Here is a 22172-nt window from a genome sequence, read left to right on the forward strand (position 1 = left end):
ATTCTGACACTTAATGACACTTGAATACCTTCTCAGTAATGTCTAGTTGCTGAGATGAGCTTTTTACAGTCTCTGCTAAAATGTTAATATTGTTTTTGGTGTATTTTATAGATGAATATGGTCACTGTGTAAATACACAGTAAAGTTGTGATCGTATTGCCACATTATATCGTTATGATAACCTGATATTGTTGCCTTCAGTGATTTCCTGAAGATAAATACCAAACAAAAAACACAACTGGAATAATTACAGCAGTCGCGATCGTCTGATCTCGTGATGACAGAGATCGTGATGACATATGTCGACGTGTGCAGGTGCTGTAGCACTGTTGTCAACTATTTTCAATGAAAAGGTGTTAAACTCTGCCCGAAAAGTCGCTTAAGGTCTCTAGATTACATCATAGGTCAGTTTGCATATTACTGACGTCATCACGTTTTACCGTTTCTGTTTGTTTAACTGCCTATAGTTAATAAAGGGGTATTTATTTGCACTACGCTTTATGTAAGCATGTCAATTTAACTAAATTTGTTGCTGTTTGAATACAGTATGTCATTATAGATGTGTAGTGAATTTGCAGTAATCTCTTCAAGTTCAGAAACTCCCACTTAAAATATCTGTGATTGTGAACAAGAAAAGAATAGACAGTCAATTTTAAATTGTAAAATAAAAAAGCAGCAGATGGGTTTGACTGTACAAGGGAAATACCTTCACACTGCCAGTGCTAAATCATTTGCCGTCGGTACGCAGAGGGGTGATCTGCCGTCAGGCTGCAGGTGGGAATGACTGCCGTACGAGGACTGTCAGGGCTTCAAGGCAAAGGAGGGGCTGACGGCATCACCTTCAGCTCGTTGAGAAGTGTATGGACGGTACAGTATGGACAAATGACAATAAAATCTCCAGTAACACACAAAAAAGTCGCTAGATTTGTCACTAGTCGCTTTATTGAAAATTTGTCGCTGGTGGGTCTAAAAAGTCGCTAAATCTAGTGACAAAGTTGCTAAGTTGGCAACACTGTGCTGTAGTGCTGTCCCAATTCTTAGGGGTTAATTTTGAAGCCCTTCCCCTTAACCCTCGATTGTCAGGGCCAAGGGGAAGGGGTACAAAAATAGAATTGGGATTAGGCCTAAGTTTTTCTACCATTACGCCTTCTATCGGCGTTCCAACGGACTGTTGTGAAAACGCTGTAGAGGCCGTATTAATTTTAAAACATTGCTGCTCTGTGTTAGGCCCCGTTTACGCTAATACGTTTTAGTTTTAAAATGGTGTTTTAGAATGAAAATGAAAAGCGTTTCACCTACACTGAAAAAAATTGCTTTTCTTACTTAGATTTTTTTGTCTTGTTTCTAGTACAAATATCTACAAGTTCTTAAATCAAGAAGCATTTTCTAGACAAGCAAAACATATTGTCTTGTTTTAAGAAATAAAATGCCAAAATGAAGTGAGTTTTTCCTTAAATCAAGCTAAATAATCTGCCAATGGAGTAAGCAAAATAATCTTATCACAAATCGAAAAACAAGATTATTTTTCTTACCCCATTGGCAGATTATTTTGCTTGATTTGAGGAAAAACTCACCTCATTTTGGCATATTATTTCTTAAAACAAGGCAATATGTTTTGCTTGTCTAGAAAACGATTCTTGATTTAAGAATTTGTAGATATTTGGACTAGAAACAAGACAAAAAATCTGAGTAAGAAAAGCATTTTTTGCAGTGTAGTGTTTCTGAAAAACTCTCCGTCCACACTATACTACTGAAAACGCACATCAGGTGACCACACACACACTCTGGCATGCGCTGCTGCGATGAGAGCTGTGCACGTCAGACAGTTCATCAAGGATGTACCGCTGGATCTAATCTTACTATATTTGTTAAACATGATATTTAATTCATCTTGTTGTCTATATCTAACAACTTATTCCCCGACATTGGTCTTTTGAATCTATTACTTGTTCTCAGGTAACGTGTTTTGGCTGAGCTCAAAGATAATGTGCTATAGTGCCTATAGCACTTATTCATTGTTGCTCTTAATTATTGTTGCTCTTATAGTTGTGTAAATTGCTTTCCTTGTCCTCATTTGTAAGTCGCTTTGGAAAAACCGGAGGGTTGGCAGGTATACATTCATTCATTCATTAAGTCCCTTTATTAATTCGGGGTCGCCATGGCGGAATGAACCGGCAACGTATCCAGCATATGGTTATCCCTTCCACCCGCAACCCATCTCTGAGAATGAAAGGCATGCATTACAGTTTAAAACAATCTGACAAATCCTAAATTTAAGAAAGTCAGTGTGTCCATCATAACTTAAGCTCAGTACAGCACAATAACTCCGAAAAAGGAAGATTCTTCCACAGCACTCTTTCCATTGCATAGATTTTCATTAAAAATGCACTGGGAGGGATGACACGACACAAAATAAGTTTTGCTAAATAAGTTTATTCTGTTTGAATTGTCATGGAATTAACAAATTGCTCCAGATTTAAAAGAAACGTAGAAAACTGCGACGTATTTACATTACTTTTACTATCCTAAATCGAAAAAGCGAGGTCACTGTAATTGCAGTCTCATAGGTAGGTTGGGCATATTTTACATTCACTCTTTGGTCTGTCATATTTTAAAATTTAAACGACACTCCTGTGGTCACAAAAGCATGTGAAACATCCATCCATACAGTAAAAAAAAGAAAACGTCTGGACAGTTGTAAAACACACAAAACCTTCTCTGGAACTGGACACAGAAGGCTATTTAATTTACTTTCCTAATGCACTCTGTAGAGGATTAAAACAGACATGTGCTGTAGACGGTCACTTTGTGACTGATCTCCTGAAGTAGTTCTTTCACAGCTTTCTCCAGATCCACCAGTTCATTGGCTTTGTCCTCCAGCAGCTTCTGATTTTGATCATAGTTCTTCTCGAGATCTACAAAACAAAGACATGGCTCATTGTAAGTGAGAACACTAAAACTTAACTGGAAAGGGCTGATATGAAGTGCTTTTTCATTTAGGTTTATATAACCATAACCTAGAAATCATCCTTGTAGAAATGCATCTGAAGTGTGACGCTGCCTGCAGGCTAGAGATGATCATGAAATCTTTAAATAAATTCAATATCATTACTACTTTAGCAGTATGTGGAATATACCACAGGGTTTCTGCAGATATCATAATGTCAAATTTAAGACTTTTTAAGACTATTAAGTATTAAATTTAAGACCTATATCACAATATCAAAAACGCGAGAGAAAATGCAAAATCACTAAATTAGTGATAAAATAAATGTATTTAAGTTGAACAGTACTAAAGACAGGTTGGATGCACCATTGAACTACAGAAAAAGAAAAGCAAAACATCTTAAAGGGTCACGAAACACCAAAACACATTTTTTGAGCTGTTGATTCGCGCACCGAAAGCAAACGCCCGCAAACACAGCGATGACGTCACATTCAATAGTTCAACAGTTCAATAACAGAAAGCTGATTGCCTATTGCATGCTGGTCTCATTTGTAGTTGTAAAACAGCAAATTACATTAGGACTAGTGAAATAAAGAACTACAACACCACAGAAACCAAGCAGCAACAACAAAAAAAGAATTTAAATGGGCATTAGATGTAGCGATGCATGGACATCGGAAAAATAAGACCTGTGCAAAAATATTTTACACCTAGAACATCGGATTTAAGACTTTTTAAGGCCTAAAATTTCAGTTTTTAAATTTAAGATTTTTTAAAGGGTCACGAAACACCAAAACACATTTTTTGAGCTGTTGACAGTCGTATATGTGTCCCACACTGCTAAAAAACTATTAGGACACCTATATTTCACTAAAAAGTGTAAATTGGTTGTTTTTGCGTTATTTTAAGCAAATTCGTACTTCCGGTTTGAAACGAATTTTTGAAGCTGCGTCACGGTCATGACATAATAGCGTGGTATTACAGCGTGCAGACTGGACGTCTGTGCCAGAGTGAGTCTTATTACGTCTCAGAGTGTGCTGCATTAATGCATGAGTAAGGCTTGGTTCAAACTAATCAGCGCGCTCTATTGTGCAACTTCATTAATATTCATTACTGTCATAGTGTTTACACGACAGAGACACCACATTGTGTTGGCAAAACAAGCGTGAAGTGTTGCTTTTATAGTTTGCTGCAGTTAAGTTTTGTTTTCATTTTCTCTTTGTGAGAGCGCAGCTGGAGTCACGTGTGGATTAACAGTGTACGCGACGCTCGACAACAATAACTTACGTGTCTAAGGAGGAACATTGTTTACCTGAGAGCTGTTCTTTTCTGCAAACGCTGAGATCCGGATTCGCTTGTACTCTCCTCTTAATAAAGACGCGGCTCTAGTTGCTGGTGATTGTCCTGCCTCTACAGATTTGGTAAGTGAGCGACCAGTGCTCTGTTTATTCAGTTCGTATTTTATTCGTTTCGAAAAAACTATTGCACCGAGTGTAAACAAGTTAGCACTACAACCAAACTATAACCTTGTGTAGGATTTTGTGACCGGAATAACACACGCGGCTTTCTGACAGTACCTGCCGTGTGCATCTAAGTTTCCGGGAAATGCAGAGTTTTTTTTTCTCATTCACCGTGCGGTATCAAACATTGCATGAAAAATACACGCTTAAAGCAGTTCCTCGAATCAAATATCTTGTTTGTCGCGAGGGGCATGAATGAATTCCCTGAACGAAAGAGCCAAACTGCAGTTAAAGTCCACCATTTAATAATTTGGCAAATAATTCGACTACAGATGTCCATGTAAACACAGTCACTTTCTCCCCTTGTGTGTGTGTTTTGACTCTGAAATTCAGTGCGCCCAAATAGACACTCCCTCACCAAGTCTCTTTTCTTCCTCCGACACTCCCGCTAAACAGCTGTACACGCCCACTTTTCTGACTTTTTCCAAAGTAGAGGTGTGAAAACACCCTGCTGAAACGAGGGGGTTTCATGGCCTTTTAAAGCCCTGCAGAAACCCTGATACTAGAAAAGTAAATAATAGGAAATGATTTAATGTAATAAATGTGATTTGTTTTCTCAACAAAGGAAGGGTCCCTTTGCACAGAAGGTCCACAATGAAGTGACTTTCCAGGAAATCCCTGGGGAAAGATGTGGGTCATACAAACCAGCCAATGTGTTCTTTATAGCCATTAGAACAGACCTGCAGACTTACTTTTCAAAAGCTGAAGTTTCTCGCTGGCCTGTAGAAGCAGATTTCTGGCTTCATCTTGGAGTTTCTCCGCTCTTTTCTTGGCTTCTGCAACTCCTTCAGCCTTCTGTGTGATCAGCTCCTCTACAGTACTGTACTTGTCTTTCAGCTCTGAATCCAGATCCTGCGTAAACCACGACACAGGAGGTTAAAGATACCAAACATGAGTTATTACCTGAGGTGTAATGGGTGGATTTACAAATATTAACTACACATTTACTAAAATATGAAAATATAGTCCATCATGCAGACAGGCACTCAGTAATGCTGCGTTCACACCAGACGCGGAAAGCGCGTCAAGCGCGAGTGATTTACATGTTAAGTCAATGCAAACGCGCGAATAGACATCCTGTGGCGTGATACGTGCGGATTGCGCGGTGCGAATAGCGTGATACGCGCGAGGCGAATTGAGCGTTTGACGCGCTTAACGAGCATTTCGCGCAAATCTCTCGAGTTCGAAAATCTGAACTTCAGCGGACATTCGTGCCGCGTTAACCAATCAGAAGCTTGCTCTTGTGGGGGCGTGATTGTGACGTACAACCTGTTGATGGTGTCCTGGGGCAAATCCTCCAGGCGACACTGACAACAAGTCATCAAACTGGGCTTGGCTCAGACAGAGGCACAGCTAAAAGTCTCCGTCATCCAGGTTCAGTTTCTGGAGGAGTTTATGAGCTCACAGAGCTGGATGCACCTCTGAAAGGATGCAGTGGACTCATACAGGACCCTAAACGTATCGACGCTGTTTTTTAGTCTCCATAAAGCACATTAACACTGTTATTTTCTTAATAAAATACATGTTAGCCATTTAGCTATGAAGCTAGAGTCACCAGGCAGACAGAAGCCCTGCCCATTATGTGAATCCGCGTCTGTTTTGAAGTGAATTTGACACGCGATTGAAGCGGATTTGACGGGCAAATGAAGCGGGGGTTGACGCGGGAATGAAGAGAGTAAACTCAAATGTTCACGTGGCAATTTACGCGCGAACAGCGCGATTTATTCGCGCGTTTCGCGTCTGGTGTGAACACAGCATAATATGCAGACTCTCCTTTACAAAAATGTTTAGTGTGGAGGCAGACGAGTGTTTACATTCTTCAAGCAGAAATGGAATAGAAACATATGTTTGTGTGTTGCAGTGATGGCAATACCCAGGTAGCAAAAATTCTGGCCCAGATTTGGGATAAAGCTGGGACTGCAGGCATTCGTCCGGCACTGGCATACAGCATGTGGGCCAAAAATGGCCCAGGCTTTGGAGAAGTGGCAGCAATTTTAAGGCGGCACACAAGACATGAACCAGATATCAAATTTATTATTTGGCCCAAATGTTAAAAATGTATATGTGGGCCACGTAAGTTTGGTCCATCTTGACCCACTTTTAAAATACAATTAAATTGTTTTTAAAGAAATTTAAAAAAAAAAATCTACCAATCAGGTCACTCTGACAAAAAACACGCCCATAGTGGACCCAGATATTGTCCAAGTTTGGCCCTTGTATGGAAGCCAGACTTGGTCCAATCATGTACTGTAGTTCACTGCTGTATTTGGGCCAAGCAAAAGCTGATAGTGTGGGTCAGATTTGTACTAGGGGAAAAAAATCGCCATGTATGTTTGGCTTATCTTGACCCACTTTTAAAATACATTTAAATTATCTTTAAAAAAAGAAAAATTCTGTCAATCAGGTCGCTTCGAGAAAAAGCACAGCCATAAAGCGAAATGCTTCATGGGTTTATCAAATTCATTGCAGTCGTGACGCAACAGCATATCTGGCCCAGTTCAGGTCCAGTCTTGGGTTTTGGCTGAGACTTGGCCCAGATATGGTCCATGTTTAGTCCTTATGAAAGCCAGACTTTGTCCAATCATGTACCGTAATTTACTGTGGGCCAGATCTGGGCCAGAAAAATGTTTCTATGTGGGTAGTGATATTCCCATTAATGTCTGAAAGGTATAATAACACCTGTTTAAATTATTACGGAAATGTTGGATAGTTTGGACAAAGCCAAACCATTTATTTTAATAAATTGGCTTAATGTTAATTTAAATAAAAAAATTTGAATCAACATTGTTACCTGTCATAAATATGCAGCTTTGTTCTAGCCCCTAACATTATTTACTAGAGCAGCCCAGGCGTTTGGTTCCTTGAGGTCATCCTGACCCCAAACATTTACAGACCAGTTACATAGTGAAATATAAATTTTTATATGATAAACTATATATCACTTTTACAGTCACTTTTCAACTTGGCATTTATGCGGTGTTTGAGTGGAGATTTTATACTTTTTCTATACATTTACTACACAAACTTGCAACTATGCCATAGCTTGGCTTATGAATATTTATTTTTTATTTAAAAATAAATAAATAAATAAAAAATTCTGACCTAAATTGAAAATAAAAACTTTATGGATAATGTTTTATATTTTAGGAATAAAATACTACCATCTGGGGTTAGAAAAACAAAGTTTAGGATTCATTGTTGAAAAAGAAATTGCAATTTCTACATCTATCCAGCAGAGGTCAATAGACACCCATTCATTTTCAGGTTATATTCGAGCAATTCCAGCGTTATGGATGTGACATTTGCAGTAAAAAAAAATTAGAACATTAATTAACAGAGAATGTATATGTTAACATTATATTGAAAGGTTTGTTTATATGTTCCAAAACAACTAACCACAGAGTTATAGGATCAGAAAAATATTAATCCGTAAACATTTTTTAGATTTTAAATAAGGAAGATAAACCTGTATTATGGATGTGATGAAAAAAAGTTTACAAAATACAACATACTTTGTAGAAATTCTGTCAATTCAACTGCACAACCCAAAAGAAACCACACTAATCAAAAGAATAAGAGTTGGCTCACTATAGAACAAAAATTATTGATTTTATTTGGACTTTTTTGTATTTATGAGGAAAAAAGCTTGGTTATGGATGTGATGTCTCTCTGTTATGAATGTGACAGATGTGAAATTAGCACTTGTGTAACTTTGGTAAATCAAATAGAATTGTTTGAAAACACTGACAGACATTTTTGAGTATTTTACAGTCCTGTATAATACAATCCAACACAAAAGACTTAGAAAGGGTTTCAGTATTTTGGTGAAAACGTACATTTTTAAACTTAAGATTGACATTTGTATGGAATTACTCATTTCTTGATGATTTAGAAACCATTTCTTCACAACATGATGATGTATATTCACTTGATATATATTGTAATACATCAAAATTATTCTGTATTTTGTATTTTTGTTGTTGTCTGACATATTTTAAATTGTTTGCTTTTGCCAAACAACAGCCAATTTCAGCCAACAGCCAGTTACTGTGCCAAAATCCAAAAAAAAAAAAAAAAAAGACAACTACACATGCATGTGTGTGTGAGAGAGTGACACAAACACCTCATGTTGATTTGGTGCTTTAGTATTAGTTCTTAATTTATTTATGAGCATGTTTCAGATGTTTGCCAGTTTTTGAAACACCCAGTGGCGCAAAAAGGGTGTATGCAGTATATGCGTGCATAGGGGGCCCACACATGGGGGCGCCATTGTGCCAAAACTATTTTTGAAATTATCCTTATTAAAAGTTTCAAATAATAAGAATAAATAAATATGTTTTGTTAAAAATGTTTATTTTGCATTTTATACATATACATATTATATTGTATTTTATTAAATAAAAAAATATATACCATGAGTTGCATACGTTGGCACGCATGTTTTAATTTAAAATCATTTAACACAATAACATGCAGTCACACAGCTAAGTGTATCAAATATCTCGTTTGTCGCGAGGAGCATGAATGAATTCCCTAAATGAAAGTCCCAAACTGCAGTTAAAGTCCACCATTTAATAATTTGGCAAATAGTTCGACTACAGATGTTTATGTAAACACAGTCACCTTCTCCCCTGTGTGTGTGTGTGTGTGTGTATTTTGACTCTGAAACTCAGCGCGTGCCAAAATAGACACTGCCACACCATCCCTCTTTAGTTCCTCCGACACTCCCCCCCCAAACAGAGCTGGACACGCCCACTTTTCTGACTTTTTCCCAAAGTAGAGGTGTGAAAACACCCTGCTAAAACAAGGGGGTTTCATGGCCCTTTAAAACAAAGCTTAACCTGTCTATTTAGCTCATCCCCTACTTAAATATATTTGTATGTATATTGTTAAAGGGAGAAAACACTTTTTAGTGCAATTGCTAAACACCATCAATTTTGTGTAGCGTTGCACCCCTTGTTAATAAGAAAGATGAAGGAATACATCCAGATTAAACGGGTACCTTTTTGAGCTGCTCTGCGAGTGCATTAATGCTTTCAGCCTCTTTCTCTGTGCTGTTGGCGCTGATGGAAGTGTTGAGAGCCTTTTCTTTCAACAGCGCTACATCACTTTCCAGTTTCAAGAGTCTTCTGGTGGCGTTGCTGAGTTTTAGCTCAGAGTCTGATGTCTCCGACTCCACCTTTTGTACAAAAGATTCATATAAAGGTTACAAATCATCTAATGCAGGGGTGCTCAATCCTGTTCCTGGAGATCTACCTTCCTGCAGATTTCAGTTGCTACCCATATCAAACACACCTGCCTGTAATTATCACGTGGTGTTTAGATCCTAATTAATTGGTTCAGGTGTGTTTGATATGGGTAGCAACTGAAATCTGCAGGAAGGTAGATCTCCAGGAACAGGATTGAGCACCCCTGATTCCTCCAACTGCTATGCTCCTAAACAAAGATTTACCGAAACGAGCAGGTCTTGTGTTCCCTTGATGTCAACTGCGGCCTGTTTGAGTGCCTCGGCTACAGAGTTCTGAGCACGTTCAGCATGCTGCAGGGCCTCGTTCACCATCTCTGCTGTGGATTTTACATCTGACGCCTCCTTCCTTTGAATAAAACAGAACACACAGACAGGCTGTTCAATGGAATGGCCACTAGATGTCACAATTGCAGCAGAACTTTGAATACTGGCTTCGTTCATTTCTTAAGGGCACTCATGCTTATTCTTCCACATACCACACCATATATCCTCATTCATCATCAACAACAACAACGAAAAATAGGCAACTAATGTGGTGCTTATATATATTTGTGTATGTATTATATATTTTTGTGTGTATTTTGCTTGAAATCTTTGAAAAACGGTAACATTTTAACAATATCATTTTACACAAACATGAATTTTTCAAAATTGCCTTGAGAGTCACTTTCAGTTCATTTTCTTTTCGGTTTAGTCCCTTTATTAATCTGGGGTGGCCACAGCAGAATGAACCGCCAACTTATCCAGCACATGTTTTACGCAGCGGATGCCCTTCCAGCTGCAACCCATCTCCGGGAAACACCCATACACTACGGACAATTTAGCCTACCCAGTTCACCTGTACTGCATGTCTTTGGGTTGTGGGGGAAACCCGGAGCACCCGGGGGAACCCACGCGAACGCAGGGAGAACATGCAAACTCCACACAGAAACGCCAACTGACTCAGCCGAAGCTCGAACCAGCGACCTTCTGGCTGTGAGGAGACATCCTAGCACTACCTACTGCGCCACTGCATTTGACTGACAAATATTTTGATGATATTTTTTTTGATTGATTGATAAATAATATTGTCCCTTGAAATATCCTTTTTGTTAAACACTTAAGGAATTATTGTTAACGTGAATATATCTTTATTTGAATACATGTTTAATCTTTAAACCTAATAACTTGTTAAATAACATGGTGGCGCAGTGGGAAGCACAATCACCTCACAGCAAGAAGGTCGCTGGTTTGAGCCCCGGTTTCTACTGGTTGCGGCTGGATAAGTTGGCGGTTCATTCTGATGTGGTGCCCCCGGATTAATAAAGGGACTAAGCCGAAAAGAAAATGAATTAATGAATGAATAAACATTCAGGATGTGCGCGCAGGGAGGTGGCAGAAAAAAAAAACATGAGTGCTAGCATTTACAGCGAGGGAATGACATCCCATGTGGTAAAGAGTTTGTTGTTGTCTTTGAGATAAGTTATATTGATTGCATATTATATTATTTACATAATGCTTTCAGTGTATTATAACATCTTGTGACCCAGTGATAAGCACAGTTATTCGGCAAAATTAATGTTAAAGTGTGCGCCGTTCATCTGACAGGTCCATTTGCGATAGCACCCTCCCAATGGATATTAGATAAGACGAAATGGCCAAGCATCCAGCCCCAAATATACAACTGTCTCATTGAAACTCCATGTGATTTTTACAAGAGATAAGTTAAAGGCCTATAAGTCTTTGGATGCCTACAATTGTTCTGTGTGGTGGTCATGTGCAAGAAATAATGCTCCATGATGACCAGGTTCAAAACTAGGAGTGCTAAAAACCGAGGTTCTGCCTAGCCAAAGACAAGGAAAGAAGATGGAGCTGTACAAGGCCTGGGTAATCATTAACAAGCAAAACAACTGCATTCTGACAATGAAATGCACCTGTACGGCTGTCATGTTTACCAGCGAACAACCACCAGATGTCGCTGGCAAACACACATACACTTAGAACTACAATTTTCCTGGACTACAACTTCATACATGCTCTTCGCCCACACACCTGCTTTCTCATTTAGCTTGATTCACATTCACACCTGAGGACTTTCAGAGACTGATTACACACAGTATTTAAGCCACACATTCACCCCTTCAGTTGGCCGAGTCTTGTTTATCTGTAAGGTGACATTACAACGCGTTATCCTGGTCTTGTTTTCCCGTGTTTTGTTCTTAGCCCTGTTTATCCTTGTTATCCTGTTTAGCCGCCTGCCTTACGACCTATTGCCTGTTTACTGACTACGATTCTGGATTGTCTACATATATCTGTTTGCTCCCGTATTGACCACTGCTTGCCTGACTGTGAATAAAACCTGCATATTGGATCCTACCTTCTGTTGTTGGTGTCACTCCCCGGCGTTACAACGGCAGAGTGTGTGAACTTACATTTTTACATTTCATTCTACGCCTTCAGTGTGCGCAGTTTAATAACCATATTTACCTGTTTTTGCTGAAATCATTGCTGCTATCAAAAACGAGTAATGTGTATGATTCAGCATATCGGGAACTTACCTGATATAACATGAGAACTGCAGAGTCCAGCATTTTTAGTTAGGTAATCACTCTATTCAGATCTTATATGATGGCATTTAGCCAAAGACATCTGCGGTTGGCATTAAAAGCGATGTGGTGTACGGTAAAAATTAAGTTTTTCAAATTTGGCACCCTACCACACAACGAGACATACTTGCTTTTGCTATTTTCTTTATTTGCAACCCCTATGCGCGATTCAACCCGTGTGATGTCATGTGTGACATAGGTTGGTAATTCCCCTATAAACCGGCCTCCATGCTGAGCACTGTATATGATGTATATATCTCAGACCTGGCCTTGCGGGCTTGTTCCAGCAGGCTCTCTGCCCTCAGAATGTCTGCGGCGCTCTGGTTGAGGATGTCTTCAACATCTGTCAGGCTGCCCACCCGCTCCCTGATCTCCTCAGTCAGGTTCTGCAGCTGGGCTGGTGTAGTGGGCATCTGCATCTGCAGGACTTCATTGGCCACAGCCTCGATGCTTTCCAGGTCCGCTCCATCTTCTGGAGAGCCACATTAAGGAAGAGTTTAAAAAAGTGATCACCCAAACAACTGATCTCAAGGATATTTTCTGAGTGCGTCTTACGAGTGAGGAAATCTCGGATTTGTTTGATGAGTTGGCGGAGCTCCTCGTTGCTGCTATCTACGCGTTTCTTGGTCTCATTGGTCTTCGCCAGCACTTCTTGAGCATTTAGCTTTGCTTCGTCTGCTTTTACCTTTGCCTCAGACACCTGAACATACAAATGAAGAACTCTTTAAAGAAAGAACCATGACTATTCTTTGAAGTAATCCTTGCAACAGGGTTTCCGCAGGTCTCACCAAGTCCAATTTAAGACTTTTTTTAAAGGTGCGGTATGTAAGTTTGACACCCCGTGGTTGAACTAGGTATTACATTCCTGAATCAAAACAAATGCAAAGGTTGCCAGATTGATCAACAGGAGCGAGTAGAACGGTAAAGGCTGATATAAACCGTGTTCTAAATACAAGCAACGGCACGCGATAGAAGGAATATTCTCCATATTAAAAGAGTTTTTGTTCTAACCAAGACCTGAAATTTATATTTTAGAAACGGCTTCTATTTCTCACAGCTGAACAATAAGATAAACTGACAGTGCTGTTTACCTCAGGTACACCTCATGTGCTTTATTCAGTGTTAAATGCAAACAATGTGAGTTTAAATGCCATCCCTGCTGAAAAATCCAGCTTAAACCAGCCTAGGCTGGTTGGCTGGTTTTAGCTGGTTGACCAGGCTGGTATAGAGGGGTTTTGGCCATTTCCAGGCTGGTTTCCAGCCATTTCCAGCCTGGTCTTAGCTGGTCAGGCTGGAAAATGACCAGCTAAATCCAGCTAAAACCAGCTTGACCAGCCTGGTTTAAGCTGGACATAGCTGGTTTTGGCTGGGCTCCCAGCCTGGCTAAGCTGGTCAAGCTGATCTTCCGTACTTGTGCGTTGACGGTACATTTCCCAACTTTTCTGAAAAACTACTGGTCCCAAAGACATCAATCAAAACTTGGATTGTGCAGTAGGTATTTACACAGAGAATGATCACACCCCTACTGAAAAAAACAGCTTAAACCAGCCTAGGCTGGTTGGCTGGTTTTAGCTGGTCGACCAGCCTGGTTTTAGAGGGGTTTTGGCCACTTCCAGGCTGGTTTCCAGCCATTTCCAGCCTGGTCTTAGCTTGTCAGGCTGGGAGATGACCAGCTAAAACCAGCTTGACCAGCTTAGCCAGGCTGGGAGCCCAGCCAAAACCAGCTATGTCCAGCCTAAACCAGGATGGTCAAGCTGGTTTAAGCTGGATTTAGCTGGTCATTTTCCAGCCTGACCAGCTAAGACCAGGCTGGAAATGGCCAAAACCCCTCTAAAACCAGCCTGGTCGACCAGCCTAGGCTGGATTAAGCTGGATTTTTCAGCAGGGACAATCTGGCTTTTAATGATAGAGAAGTAGTCGTTTAAGTGCGCTGAATACCGGAAACATGTACGGAACATGATTAGTCTACGTTACACCCTTTACGTTTTTTGAAGATTTGAGGTACAACAATGCATAGATTTCGTGCTCAATGATTTGAAGCTTTTTATTCAACCTGTTGTGTCTAGTATGACAACCTGTTGTATATGAAGTGCTGCATTTAGCATGCAGTTTGCTTGAATATATAAAATGTAGAGCAACAGAATCCTCTACATTCTTGAAATGAGCCTACATAGCAGAAACAAGCGTGTTTAATTAAGTCAGTGTTACTTGAATGAAAATGCTTACTGAAATTTTTTATTGAAGACCCTGTCGAAACCCTGTTGCAAATTCAACAAGCTCTTCAGCGCATTTAAAGAAGCATTCAACGTAAAAAAGTTGGAATAGATGCATATCTCTAGAAAAGCATTGCGAAATCTTTTATCGTAGTAAAAGCTGAGAAACCGCACCATTTTGGAGAGCTTGTCCACTTCCTCCATGGCGCTGATAATCTCCAGGTCAAAGTCTTTGGCTTTCTGCCAGGCATTGTGGGCCAGTGTGGTGAGGCCATCGCATCCCTCTCCTCCACATTTCCTGCTTCCCTGCGTGTCCACACAGCTCAGGCCTCCGCAGGGGGAGTCGGCACAGTTCTCTGAGCCAGCTGGGCTACCACATGTCTGCATTAGGAAAGAGATCAGATTTTTAGATGAAGTTGACATGTTGCTACAGTGTCATGGGGGATTGCTATGCAGTTGCTAGGGTGTTCTGAGTGTTTACAGGGACATTTCAATGCAGTCTTTAGTGCTCATTCATACTGAATAGGTATTTGCTTCTAAAAATGGGAGATGCACAACATTAGAGGGCACCTATGGTGGAAAATCTACTTTTGAAGGTGTTTGGACATACATGTGTAAGTATAGTGTATATACTGTCATATTGGGGTGAATAATACACACCCGGTCCTTTTTTTTTTATTTAACAACATAAAAACAATGGACCAATTGGATCGGTTTTTAGTTCGACCGCAATTTTACGTAGGAGTGCGGTCCCCCCGCCCACCAATATTGATTGACAGCTGCGCGCATTAACATGTCTCCGTACTATTGCATATACTCATATAGACGAGACAGGACGAGCGCAAAGCAACCGGGAATAAAAGGTCTGTTCAGTTTGCTACAATCATCAGTCATCATCAGACGTGATTAAGAGTGAGTTTTACAAGTTTAACATGTTTTAAAACGTGTGCACGTGTGTAATGAAGTACAGCCATTCACTTCAGATTCACTTCATCAGCACAGCCTCTGTCTCTCTGTGTGTGTGTGTGTGTGTTTGTGTGTGTGTTTGTGTGTGTGTTAGTGTGTGTGTTTGTTTGTGTGTTTGTTTGTGTGTGTGTGCGTGTGCGCTATGTATGTGTGTGTGTCTGTCTGTCTACGCTATGTATGTGTGTGTGTGTGTGTCGCGCTACGTGTCTGTGCTATGTGTGTGTGTGTGAGTGTGTCTGCGTGTCTACGCTATGTATGTGCGTGTGTGTCTGCACTGTGCAATGTGTGTGTGTGTGTGAGTGTCTGCCTGTCTACGCTATGTATGTGCGTGTGTGAGTGTGTCTGCCTGTCTGCGCTATGTATGTGCCTGTGTGTGTGAACTCGTTGTTGGTAAAGTTCTTACTGTAGTATTTCTCACAAACGTTACGCGAGATCTGCTTCCTGAGGCAGCCGAGGGGCGTGTTGAGGCATGTTTCTGACAGGCACGTGGGATCGGTGGGCGGGGACGACTCGCCTTAAAGGCCCAGTGCAAAAAAAACAGCAACAACCTTTTCCCAGCTATAATACAGACATTTCAAACAGCTATAATAAATACTCTGATGGGTGTTTTGAGCTGAAACTTTACAGACACATTCTGGGGACACAAAATACTTATAATAAATATTGAAAAAGGGGTAACCTAAGTGCCTTTTAAGTAATGTTTTTTTTTTTTAAAGTACAGCATAGTGCACAAAGGTATTCAGACTCTCAGCGTCTGTAAACAGAGACTTGTGATGGTTGCCCAGCCTTTGAGCTCTTCTCATTTGGTCTACAGCTTTGGAACTGACATGAGTAAGGCTGCGTTTAAGTTGAAGTTCTTTTAACTTGAAAGGCGTTTAAAAAGATAGCGTTCATGTGTGCGGTGCTTCAATGAAAGATGCGAGTGTAACGGTCACACATGTCTGTCAAGCACATGTTTACATTGAAATAAATGGAAAAGTTGTGCATTGGAAACGAAAAATGCATTTTGTGTGAACAGCTTCTCATGATGTTATGGATGTTTGCTGAGACATTACTATAAAGTTAATACTGTTTCGTGCATGGTGTGTTGCTTTGCAGTTGCTAGGGTGATCTGCATGGTTGTAAGGGTGTTGCCATGCAGTTGTTAGAATGTTAAGGGTGGTCTTAAAGGGGTTGCTATGCAGTTGTTTGGGCGATCTGGGTTGTACATGGGTTTTTATGGTGTTTTGGATGTGTGCAGAGGTATTACTATACAACTTCTAGTACCATCTACATGCAGTGGCAGATGTTAGTATACTGTATTTTATGGCCTGTTTCCACTGAGTAATAGGGTTCGGTTCCGTACGTTTTGATGGCCGTTTGCACGATCAAAAGGTACCTAAAAGTGAACAGTACCATACCATTTTTTGGGCACCATTTGCAAAGGGTACCAAAAGGTGGAGATATACGCGCATCTGAGCGCTATTGGTTTACAGAGATACATCACTCGCGCATACACAAGCAGGAGAATGAAAACAAAGAAAGCGCCATTTTTAAAAACACAGCCGAGTTGGTTTCAGTGGTGTAGTGGTTAGTGCGTCGACACATGAGCTCCGGTGCTCACAGTGACCCGAGTTTGATTCTGCCTCTCGGTCCTATGCCTATCTCTGCTTCCCATGCTTTACTGTCAAATACTCTCTACTGTCCTATCAAATGAAAGGTGAAAAAACCCCCCTAAAAACACAGCCAAGACATTACATCGTAATACTATATACGTATAATAATGAGCCATGGTCGACCCGAGCACAAACAAACCTTGTCGTTGTCTTGATGAACAGCCACAAAGCCAAGAAGAACAAAATCTGCCCAGTCCTGTTTTTGTTTTACGAGCCAGTCTAAAAGTGCGAGCGGTTTCACTTTCTCCAGAGAGCTCGCAGCGCGTCTATATATGATAATAACGAACTTCTTGAGCTGATGATAATAACGTGCATGTGATTACTGAAGCACTTCTGACATTCGATCCTTTCAGAAACGAACAAACGCGAGACTGACCCATTAAAATAAAGGAGAAGCCGGAAAAAACAAAGGAACAAATGATTCTTTCAGCAACCTAAAACATTTATAAACTACCAAGTTTAACTATTATAATCACCTTTTGGACTATTATGAACTCTATTATGAACTTTGAGAGGTTTGCACTGACTGTGGGACATACGTTGTGTGTCTTTTTTAAACCCAAATAAGGACTAAATGTCTGCTGTGTGTAGATTTTCTGTAATTGGTAACATATCGGAGACTGTAAAGGTCTGTGTGTGTTCATATATGCTGCATTTATTTATTTATTTATTTTATATAATTGCAGACGTTACAGTAGGCTATTTCGCATCATTGATCTGCAGTTATAATCATGTTTATGAAAAGGTTAGTCATGAACATTTATTCACAAGTATTTGTGTATAAAGTATCTGTTCTGTGAGAAATGCTTCTCATATGATATGTGAACGACCTGTACAGCTTTACTTTGAGCGAGATTTCCTTGAGCGAGAATGACGTCGACTGAAACATTCTGTTGTATGGAAACGCAAGCCTGATAAAGGTTACCCGTACTGAACCATACCATACCATACCATACCGTACCACTCAGTGGAAACGGGTTATAGAAATCACCCCATAATATGAAGTTTAATGTTGTGTCAATGAAGAAGTCAGAGGATCTTATATTATATATCTGTTCTATACGAACACAAATTTAAAGTCACATCAAAGTGTTTTTTATGTTTTAATTTGCATTTGACTTGCTTTTGAAAACTAAACTTTAGTTTATTTAAACTTCAGTGCTATCGAGTTACTAGATAAGCTCTTTTCATACACCATTATCATAAATCCGTTGACTGCTTTACCTTCTCGCTAAGCTCAGACAGGTCCAGTGTCTCTAGCTGTCCAGCCAGGTTGTCCAGTTTCTTCGAAAACTCATCCTGTCTTTGATTGAACTCTTCTTTGGTCTGGTTCATCAACTCTTCAGTTTCTGTCCGCAGGGTGGCAGACTGATTGACTAAGTTGTATGGGTCAGTGGTGGAGGCATTCGCACGGATCTCTGCATTCTGGGACTGCTCATAGTATCGAGTAACACTGGCTCTGGCCCCTGTAGATCAAAAAAAAAAAAGGTGGATTTATTTGTTTTGCTTAGACACAAAATAGCTTTACAACACTTGAGTGATATTACTCACCTCGAATGTCTGAATTCTTCACAAACTCCACCTGTTCGCGTAGGTCTTTCACGGTCTGTTCCAGTTTCTGAGCTTCTTCTTTGAGCGACTTCAGTTTGGTGTCTGTGCTGTTGTTGTCAGATGAGATCTCGGACAAGGTCTCCTCCGTCAGGTTAAGGTTGCTGTTCATTTCAGCCATCAAGGCACTTTAAAAAGTGAACAGATTCAAAGGGGTTATTCTCATGAGAACATTACACTAATGGTCAGCCACATCTTGAGCAAAGGCAAAACTTACGTAGCTTGCTCTAGAAGTCCCTGGATCTCTGTTAAAGGCTGAGTAGCTGGATTTTGGGCTAGGATGTTGCGGATTGAGTTGGCACTGTTTTCGACATTATTAATGGTAGCCTGATAGGGTCCCGTAATGCCAGTGGCTTTGATGGTATTGACTTTCTGGACCAGTCTGTGGGTCTGGTTGGTGAGGTCGCCCACTATTATATCCCATTCGGCAAAGCACTGGTGGCAGCGCTCACACTGTGGAAACTCGCCAGTGTAACCTCGAGCACACGTGTCACATCGTGGTCCAGAAACACCCTCCACGCAAACACAGTGACCAGTGACCTTGTTGCACTGTTGTTCCGCAATGCCTCTTGGGTCACAGTCGCATGCTGGAAAACAAGGACTAAGGTATAAGTACAGCAAAGCACATCTCAAAGAGGTTTGTATTATCATTAAAACCAGAAGTATTAAAGGCTTAACTGTAAAAAAAAAAAAAAAAAGCTGAAATAGTATTTAAATTGAACATTTATTATTAGATTTAAGTCATAGGCATTTTTAATGTACTAAAATGAATACTAATAAAATCACAAGAGTGACACTGTGGCTCAGCCCCAGCTGGGTCAGTTGTAGGGGTGCCAAAATGAATTGTTTCTTCGGCGCACCGCAATGCGAGATATATCCAGCTGCAGAACCGCAGAACCACACACGTTCTAGGCACACACAATCTAGGACACACGATTTAGGCTAACCATATATGGTAACTAACTAACTAACTCTTTAGCATTATCGCCACCTATTGAATTTCACAAGTATGGTTTCCCATTTCAGTCATTATTGTTATTATTTCGTAACAATCATTTTAACGATCATTTTAAAAATAATTGGTTAAAGACATTTATGACTTTATTCATGTGTCCACATAAACAAAGAAAACATAACAGACTGTCTAATTGTAGGATTAAGTGCAATAAACTAATTCAGAATCTTAATCTTATCATACTTGGTTAAAATCACTTTGTTGTAAAATATAAAAAGCAAACAATAATGTGTCACATTAAAATAAATTAGCCTACTATAGTTAATCATTTAAACTAAATATCTATCTATCTATATATATATATATATATATATATATATATATATATATATATATATATATATATATATATATATATATATATTTACTTTTTTTTATTATTAATAGTTAATTTGTTCCTATTGCTAGATTTTGGTTTAAAAACAATTTATTGCTTACTATAAATTACTACAGTATTAAATGTGGGAAATCATTAATTAAAAGGTTATTAGAAAGTTAAGCAAATAAGTACTATTAAAGCGCTTGAGTAAAATATTAATATAGTGTCATACATTTATTACATGTAAAAAGATTTTTATTATATAAAATGTATTATTGTGATATTAACTTGCTATTTCTTTCATTATAAATGAGTCCATTATACAAATTAAACTTGTCCAATTTAGATCGTTCAGCAAGGCCAGCAAACAAGTTTCTGCCGTATTATTGTATATTATATTGAATGGCGATCGGAAACAACGCTCCCAATTCACCCGTCTCGATCGCAATATTTGTGAAATAAAGTAAACACTATTGTTTATTGTGTACAATATTTATTAACCATATATATCAAAATATATAGATGACAATGTTCAAAAAGACGTTAATAACATTGTGTCGTACAACGTCGTAACCATATGGTTAGCCTAAATCGTGTGTCCTAGATTGTGTGTGGCTAGAACGTGTGTGGTTCTGCAGGCCTGCAGCTGGATATTATTGCGCAATGCAGATGCGGACAATTCGATATCGGTTAAGTAATAGATCATAACCGGTTATTACGTACTGACGTCATTTATTTCCTATGCGCGATGTCGCACTAGAATACTATAGGGGGCAAGGGCGACTAAATAAAACGCTCCTACTAAAAAGGTAGATAATTATGCACAATTTAACTGCTTGTGAGTCTTTCTTTGACACTGAAGAAGGCACAGCACACGAGCCGTGTTTTCACTACTAGGGAGAGATGCACTCGGAGGCGAGCCGTCAGCTGGCGAGTGCGAAGAGGAGGAGCGGAGCGGCGTCACACCGCCCAGCAGCATTCGCTCGGAAAAAAACTAAACGCGGCCATACGTACCTCCGGCCACGTAAATCGTGGTCTCCAGAAACGTCCGCGGGGCTACGTTTACAGAATGAGCTTGGGTTGATATATACAGTTTTAGTAATGTATAATAAATCTGTAGTTAAATTTTGGATCAGATGCTGCCTTGGTATTTATGTGACGATACTCATCTAACTACATGCAGGATTTGAAAGAGTGCTAAATGCTTGTTTAAAACTAAATATCTTTCTGGTTCTTCAGTTGGTGAAAAGGGACTTGATGAAGGTCATTAAACTCCTAGAATTTCCTGCAGATGAGTATGTTTGTTTAAGGGCCTCAAAGCGGGTCATTGCTAAGGTGGTGTTTGCTAAGTGTCTCGTCTGTCATTGTGGGACAGACCAAACACTCTTGACATGACACTAGCATTGGAGAAATAAAATGGGCAAACAATCTTTTCCTTCATCCTTCTGCTTGCACCACCTTCCTCTGACTCAATCACTCACTCATTCAAGTTCCAACCTAATAAGGTCACAGTCACTCTGTCTGCAGCCGCTAACAAAAAATGCCACAATGAGTTGTGTTAAACAGTTCAGTCCTTTTATTTTGTCTAATATTAGTTACATTCTGTTTGATCAGTTGACAAAAATGGCAAGTCATTTACCCAACTAAAAGTTAACTTTTTCACAAAAGCACTTCTGTGCAACCTTTAAGGACCCTAATATGATTTCTGGAGCCCAAATGGCACACTATGCACTCATGCACTATGTACTTATGCACTTACACACTCAACAGGATAGTATATGTATGTAGTGTCGTCCCAAATGGCACACTAATGTTTTTTTTACTAAGCGGAAATTCAAACCGTCTCCCTAATAATGTTTGACGATTGCCAAATCAGTGAAATAAACGACCGAATTATCAAATAATACCTGCCGTGAGTATTGCCGCATTCACCATCGGAAGGCGCTATAATCCCTCTCGTAGGAGAATTTTGCTTTTACCATCCAAAATAAATAAAGTTATCCAACATAACCGCCCGATAGCTCCACCCCTTCCGCTACGTGAGCAAACCTGCGGTCATTAAATGTGTGAAGTGTCCATCATTGCACACTTCATTT

At 39.7% G+C, this 22172-nt stretch overlaps 1 protein-coding gene across 1 annotated transcript in view; it reads right to left on the reverse strand.

The window, feature by feature from the left end:
- Positions 1-2775: 2775 nt before the first annotated feature.
- Positions 2776-22172, reverse strand: part of lamb1a (laminin, beta 1a) — a 90487-nt gene continuing 71090 nt past the window's right edge. The window contains 10 exon segments of the mRNA NM_173275.1: positions 2776-2915; positions 5160-5319; positions 9470-9646; positions 9920-10061; positions 12565-12772; positions 12856-13000; positions 14688-14894; positions 18359-18600; positions 18686-18870; positions 18960-19329. Coding sequence (NP_775382.1) covers positions 2776-2915; positions 5160-5319; positions 9470-9646; positions 9920-10061; positions 12565-12772; positions 12856-13000; positions 14688-14894; positions 18359-18600; positions 18686-18870; positions 18960-19329 — 1976 coding nt within the window.

The sequence above is a fragment of the Danio rerio genome, chromosome 25 (assembly GCF_049306965.1).
Source record: "Danio rerio strain Tuebingen ecotype United States chromosome 25, GRCz12tu, whole genome shotgun sequence".
Classification (NCBI taxonomy): domain Eukaryota; kingdom Metazoa; phylum Chordata; class Actinopteri; order Cypriniformes; family Danionidae; genus Danio; species Danio rerio.